This window comes from Adelges cooleyi, unplaced genomic scaffold (genome assembly GCF_023614345.1).
Source record: "Adelges cooleyi isolate 19-005CV unplaced genomic scaffold, UGA_ACOO_1.1 ACOO_flye_CR_arks_rails_tigmint_CR_PRNA_152, whole genome shotgun sequence".
In the NCBI taxonomy this organism is placed as follows: domain Eukaryota; kingdom Metazoa; phylum Arthropoda; class Insecta; order Hemiptera; family Adelgidae; genus Adelges; species Adelges cooleyi.
The window spans coordinates 3,235-11,237 of NW_026095809.1; the positions used below are offsets into that span (position 1 = coordinate 3,235).

The following is an 8,003-nucleotide window of genomic DNA, read 5'->3' on the forward strand; positions in this document are numbered from 1 at the left end:
ATAATATTTTACGTGTTGTGCTAACGTATACATATTGTACATTAACTTATAATAATAATTTAAAAAAACATAAAGGGTTACTAAAAAATAGTAGCCACACATTTTCATAGGCCCTAGGCACAGTGCCTATGCGCCAATACGGCCTGTACATAAGGGCCCCAGACCTCTCTGATACCTTCGCTTGTGGGGCACTGGTATTTGGTGTCATATTGTCATGATATGGATATATAGTAGTAAACCACAAATAAAATACGTAGGCATAGAATGGGATGTACTTTGGACAACCATTGGTTACGGACATTATTATGTCCAAATAACTGAAATTCGGATTTTTTCTTGGACAACCTATACCCGCCGGGGACATCCTCAGAATAATCAAAGAATGACAGACATATTGCTTACAAGATTAAATGTATAATGTAAAAAGACGGAATTCCGTCGCTTTAAATGTTAATGATAGAGTTTTTTTTAAAGAAAATTATCGGTGTACATTGAAATACTTAAACGAAAATTATTTTCAATAATATTATAAATCGTCAATATCCCATTATTTCTGTATGTATTAAATTCGCAACGGTTACAGACTATTTTTGGAAATTTATTAGGTTTCTAGTCAAAACAAACACCTTCCTTCGCCACCCCATAACCCTTCTGTTGTCCATTCGATTGGACGTCTCAGTCAGCGGTGGCTTTAAATTTTTGTTTTGTTTATAAGAAGATAAGTTATACAGAATGTACCTAACACCCAGTGACAACTGAATATTAAAAACTCATCACTACAAACAAATATTTTCGAGGGCTTAATTTCTAAACTCTACATATTATTATTTCAAAAATAATTTGTTGATTTATCTATTAAATAAAATAAAAATGCTGCGCTACCTAATAACAATATTAAACTTTTATTCAAACAAACACCAATCATTTTTGGGTACTTCTTTGCACGTTCTGTATACTATGTACAACATACATACCTACTTAAATTTTTGTGTATATAGTAGCTCAAAAGGGATGAATGGGGTTGCCTAGTAATACCAAAGAGTTACTGTAGCGTCAAATGTGTAATGTATGTATAATGTTGATAATTTGAAAACTTTAATAATTTAAAAAAGTTCCTTTTTCGGTTATCATTAGTAATTAAACTAGAATTGCCTCACCGGTGCAACAAACAGTTAACTAAACAAAATACAAAATAAAATTCACACACAACAAATTAACTTAATTTCTGGCCAAGGGTGTAGCGAAGTCATTGTTCCCAAGTCCATTCGGCCGACTGACTTAACAAAAACAAAATGTACACGCACAAGAACTAATTAGTCATTTTTTTTCCCCTTACTTGTTAATTTTCTCAATGTTCTTATGTTAAAATTTTAAAACTAATATATACGCAAAAATGGGAATACTTTTAAATGAATATATTTATAAAAAAAAATGCAATGGATACAAAAAGTGGTTAAATGTTATTTCATATTTTTTTTTAGAACCGCCATTGTTAAGACCATTTTTTAATAAATAATAATATAATTTTACTTAATACTAATAAAGAATAACAAATATACGAAGTAAAACAGGGCTGTGTATACTTTCGTCCCTAAGAAGGTATATTTGGCAGGTAATTCAACCGGCGCGGCAACTTTAAAACATTAACTTCCATTTTGTACCTATACACTTAGCAATATGTACTAAAAAATATATAGATTATAGGTGATACCTACACGCATTTATAAAATAAACAAAGATAACAGTTCAATAATAGGTAAACAGTTTTCTAGAGATAATAAAATATCGTTTTTTTGGTGGTGAAAAATATACGTTCGGACTTTTTGTCTCTTTCAAAATGCCATCTGGAAATATTTTTTAAAAACAGCCTCGTTTGAGTCGTTAGCTAATAATTACTCCTTAATAATATGTCATGCTGGCAGCACAACTAACACCATTAATAATCGTATATTGTGTACAAGTATTGTTAGTGTTGGCACTACTGAGAGGCGGTTTTTTTAGGGGCGGCGTTTTGTCCGGCGGCGTTTTGTCGATTTTTTATCCGGCGACGTTTTGTCGATTTTTTGTCCGGCGACGTTTTGTCGGGCGACCTTTTGTCGTGTTTCCCTCTTCGGTAATAAAACATATTAGAATTAACCCCACACCCTGCAAATTTTGATGTGCTGTAGCGCATTCGATATTTGACCTAGCGTCCCCGGACCAGCGGCATCCATCGCGAGTAGCTTCGAAGACTTAGCACCGAAAAGTAAAAAAATCCCTCTCCCCTAGTCCCTGATTTTGAAATCGCTATATCTCCGAGTATTCGCGGCAAAGAGAGCTGATTTAAATGCAGTTCATTTTGGTTCCATGGTCCTCACCCGGTACGCCATCTCACACGCGACTTATAATCCCTTCGAAGGGATTTTCCAAAATTTAGGCTCTAGAGCCTCGAAAATCGGCAGCTGCTCCTAACCAAACACTTATTGATTTTTGAGATAGTTCCTTTCTCAAATACAATAAAATCTCAAATATTATATTGTTACGGTCAAAAACAACAGTTGTTGTTATTAATTATAAACAGTTTCAACCAGAAGTTAAACTAATAAGTAGAAAGACTACAATGGTGTTTGTAAAATTAATATTATATTTTTATATTTGTAAAATGCAAATAATATTTAATATTACATCTATATAAATACAAATTAAATGCTATTCATTGGAACATTTTAATTTTAAGTGATAGTTTATTCTAGTAGATTGCGCTACGTCCACAAATATCACATCTGACAGCTAATCCAGCTGATATATGGACAGTTTGACATAGCCTATATTGCATAGCCCCCCCCACGCTTTTTTGCTTTTGTTGTCGTCGATCTGACCATCACGGTCATGGTTCGAGGGTGGTTTTAGTGACCACACATGGAAAATAACTGATAGCTTTCCGTTATAATTTTAAAATGAGAATTGTGTAAAGGAGACATTACATTTGTCTAGAAACCATACACCGTGAAGGGACTTTTTTTCAATTTTATATAACCAGAGAACAACTTAACGTATTAGTCTTACTATTGGGTTACAATAACATACATCAGTAAATTGAATGTACTACTGACGTAAGAAATTATATTCTTTAATTATAATAAGTGCTCTATTTTAAGATACTACTAAAATAATATGATAAAAAATAATTTTTATGAAAATATATATCATATATGTGAAGATTATTATATATTTTTTAATATTTATGATTTAAATACATAATCACATAAAAATGAATAATAATATCTATAAACTATGTAAAAAAAGAGTCAGAAACTTAAGGTACAATGAAGTGTATCGGACGTGGCAACAAGGAGCTTGTAACTAAATATTATTTTTTTTTTTTAATCATTTTAGCAAACCGCATGTAATTTCACGTGAAATATTTTATAATGCTAATATACGTTATAACTAAAAATATTAATAATATTTATTATAATGTATTACAAACAAATAAATATTAACTAAAGGAGAGACAACTAATTAAAGTATTAAAACTAATAATTAAGAAAAACATAACATTCAAAGATGTAGCATCCAAATTTCTCATAGACAATTTAAAATCTATGATTTAAAATTAACATTTTAAATTTATAGGAAATGTCTCATTAATAAAATCATGAATAACATTAAAATTTGACTTAAATAGTCGACTAACCTTTCAGCACATTCAATAGCATGCCATGTTGTAATACTATACATAAATATAGTTTCAGAGTGCGAGTAGTGATGATAATCAAGTAATCAACACAAATAAAGTTATTACAATAATAGATATATTATACATAGAATATATACAACACAGTGAAACAATAATACACTAGTAATATGTATAAACTGAATAGAAATACTGAGCCCCGAGCCCTTAGATCAAATGCTATTTATATTAACCCACAAGGTTGCACGCGTCTACACAAACACGTGTGCTTACAAAAACAACTTTGTTTTTCTATAACATTTCCTGGTTAACAACTACGTATTTTTATTATACAGATAAACAACATATTTATATATTGTGAAATACTTCCTGATATATAGAATATTAATTATTATTCCAACACACCCCCTTAATTAATATTTTCTTAACACTATATTAATCTTCTGTGATCCTCTTCACGCCTATGATTGACCGTAACTTTTCAAGTCTGTCCTTGGCTAATGGCTTCGTGAAGATGTCAGCTAGTTGGTTTTCTGTTTCTTTGTACTGCAGTTCAAATACACCTTCTTCAAACTTCTCCCGAATGAAATGATAACGAACATCAATATGTTTTGACCTCTTGTAAAAAACTGCATTCCTAATCAAACGAATAGTACTTTGATTATCTATATACAAAATAGGTTTATACAATCCCTTTTCATTAGTTAATTCAGTTAACAATCTTTTAAACCAAATTAAACTTCTTATCGATTCGCAGCTGGCGACGAACTCAGATTCAGTTGAACTCAGAGTAACTGATGCTTGACGTTGTGAATTCCACCCTATTATACAAGGTCCCGCAACAAATAAATGTCCCGAAGTAGATCTTCGTGTTTGAATGTCGCCGGCATAATCCGAATCGCTGTAGACACTCAAAAATAAATTATCATCTGATTTATAACACAAACCATAATCTAAAGTATGTTTAACATAACGCATTATACGCTTGACCATTTGCCAGTGTGCATTTGTAGGTTTTGCAAGAAAACGACTTGCATAATTAACTGCAAACGCTAAATCCGGTCTGGTTACTTGTGACAGAAATAACAGTGACCCTACTGTTTGTCTATAAAAATTATTACCTGGCTGTAATACCTGCGTATCTGTGTTATCGAATGACGTGTCTGTTCGAGATATGGGGACAGAAACTTCTTTAGCATTATTCATATTACATCTTACAATAATATTATTTGCATACTTGGCCTGATGAATGAATAATGAGCCATCATTTTGTTTCTCTATTGACATACCTAGGAAATTATCTAAATCTCCTTGTGTGATTTGAAACTCTTGTTGTAAACTTGAAATGAGTTCTTGTGATTTTGCAATACTGTTTGAAGCAATTAAACCATCATCAACGAATATAGCTAAAATAACTATTTCATTATTATCATGATTTATATACACACATGGATCTGAATCAGTTGGATTAAGATTATATTTTTCTAGAAAATGTCTAAATTTAAAATTCCAATTTCTTGGTGATTGTTTTAATCCGTACAAAGACTTACGTAATCTACATACTCTACCCGAGTTGTCATTAAAACCCAATGGTTGATCCATGTAAATTTCTTCATCTAATTCTCCATGAAGAAATGCCGTTTTCACGTCGAATTGTTTGAGTTCAAGTTTCTTAGCCGCAGAAACCGCTAATATTGTACGTATGCTTTCATATCGGCATACTGGACTAAAAACTTCTCCAAAATCCACGCCTGGTTTTTGTCTTGACCCGTTAACCACCAAACGCGCCTTAAATCTCTCGACTTGACCATTTACATTGTACTTAATTTTAAATACCCACATATTGTTTAAAACACTTTTATTTATCGGTCTGTCGACAAGTTCCCACGTTTTATTTTCAATTAATGACTTAAGCTCGTCATTCATTGCTTCTTCCCACTTATTTGCATACTCACTGTTTATCGCTTCATAATAGTTAACTGGTTCTGATATACTTAGCATGCACCGATACCTTACCGGTTTTTGTAATTGGCTGCGGTCTCGTAAACTGTACCCATGAGTGTCCGTGACTATAGGTATGGTTACTGTTTCCTCGTTTTGAACTGGTTTTTCATTCACGACTTGTTCCTTCTCGTCGTCAACCTGTATAACACTTTCGCTTATGCTAACTTCATTTGTATTTATTATTTCCTTAGTGAATATAACGTCCCGGCAATCATTTACCGTTTTCGTATCATTAAAATAAACCCTGTACCCGCGCTTGTCAATAGAATATCCAACGAAAATACCGCTTCTAGACTTGGCATCTAACTTTTGACGTTTTCCTTGGGTACATGTACATACACTTTAGTTCCAAAAACTCTTAAGTGATTTATGACAGGCAATTTATTATTATACAACTCATATGGATTTTTATTATTAATTGAGCTTTTACCTGAGATTCAAAGTATAATTAGCGTATGATATACTTTCTGCCCATAATAATAAATCCATATTTCTGGAATATAAAATTGATCGACCAGCCTCCACCAACGTACGATTTTCGCGTTCTGAAGAATTCTGTTGTGGTGTGTAGGCTATTGTTTTCTGATGACGGATTCCATACTTGTTTAATATTCCTAAAACCTGTTTATTAACAAACTCTCCGCCGTTGTCCGAACGTATTGCTATTATTTTATTACCTGTCTCATTTTTAAAACATTTAATAAACAATTCAAGTTTGTCTTTAACTTCATTTTTATGTTTTAAGAAATATACAGTTCTAAAGTGTGAAAAATCATCTTTAAAAACAAGATAATATTTTGACCCGCCTAGAGAATTTGTCTGGAAAGGTCCACAAAGATCAGTAAATATTAATTCTCCCACTTTTTGTGATTTGTCCGTACGACTTCGAAATGATTTTCTACTATGTTTACCCATAATACATGCCTCGCATGTGAAGTTATTGTCACTCTCCACCTTAATATTATGTTTAAGTAAACAACTTCTTACGTAACCAATGTTTTGATGTGCCATACGTTTGTGCCACAATGTTAATGAACCCGCTACTACGGCCGTTGCTTCTGGCTGCATATCGTTGACGAAACCCGTTTTGTTAATTGGCTGGTTCTGTATTCTAATATTAACATTATACAAGCCATTTTTACGTACCGCTTCACAAATGATCTTGTTGTTTAGTAAGAATACACATTTTTTATTATCTGACTTCATTTTCATGCCCTTGTCCAACGTAGAACCAACACTGAATAAATTATATTTTAGTTCAGGTACATAATAAACATTAGTCATAAAATTATTATACTGATTATTTCTAACATAACATATAATATTGATTTGACCAGAACCTTGCGCATATAAAATAGTGCCATCGCCTATTTTCACTTTAATTGGCGATTTAAATTGACTATAATGAACATACCAATTTTTATGTCCCGTCATATGATTAGTAGCACCAGAGTCTAGATACCAGTTATCCGATTCCTGTTCTGTGAATAACAGTTCACTGTAAAAAGCTTGTCCTATTTCACTTGATTGTGACGAATTTCCCTTGGCATCGTCTTGGTCCTTTTTATACTTCCTGCAGTCCCTTTTGAAATGACCGCCCTTTTTGCAATAAGAACAGGGTCCTATCTTTTTAGTACCCACATTTGGATTCCCAACTTTCCGTTCACCAAATTTTTCACTGCCTGTCTTTTTAGAAAATTTCTTCTGGAACTTTCTAACAGTTAAAGCATTATTTTCTTCTACAGATTCAACTACCGAACTACCTTGATTCATTCTCGACTCCTCAAAAAGTAACCGAGGTGTTAGTTCATTTAAATTCTTACTTTCTAGCTGCATTGAGTCCCATGCACTGTAAAAATGTTTATACTCCGATGGCAAGGTCATTAGAATTTTCGTCATAAGCATAGATTCTGTGACTGGTTGTCCCATCAAACTAAGTTGATTCTGTAGGTTTTGCAATTTGGTAATATGCGTCGACATATCGTCAGCCGAGTCCTTTACGTAACTGAAAAATTTATGTTGTATTAAATGTATACTCGCCTCGTTTTTCTGCTCATAGACAGCGAGTAATTTTGTCCACATTTCATACGATGTTTTACAGTTAATCAAGTATTGCATTGGACCGTTGTCAACCGATGTTACTATCAGTTTTTGGTATTTGGAGTCAGCACGTTGCCAATATAATAGATCCTCTTTATATCTTTTCTGGGCGTCAGCTTCTTTGCTTGTTAGCACTGGTTTTGTATACTCTCATGTAATTAAACTACCCAACTCATATGAAGTTAGTATTACCTTCATCTGAAATTTCCAAAGTGTCCAACCT

General features: G+C 32.7%; 1 protein-coding gene across 1 annotated transcript; it reads right to left on the bottom strand.

Annotated features, from left to right (window-relative positions):
• Positions 1-6,723: 6,723 nt before the first annotated feature.
• On the bottom strand, positions 6,724-7,516 carry LOC126848030 (uncharacterized). The gene is made up of 2 exons (XM_050588531.1): positions 7,095-7,516; positions 6,724-6,742 (listed from the first exon to the last, which is right to left on the bottom strand). Exons 1-2 carry the CDS (start codon positions 7,514-7,516, stop codon positions 6,724-6,726), a joined length of 441 nt encoding a protein of 146 aa, XP_050444488.1.
• Between the last annotated feature and the right edge of the window lie 487 nt (positions 7,517-8,003).

Excerpts from the sequence above, each read along its gene's own strand:
- LOC126848030 (XM_050588531.1), bottom strand. The coding sequence starts at position 7,516 with ATGCAGCTAGAAAGTAAGAATTTAAATGAACTAACACCTCGGTTACTT.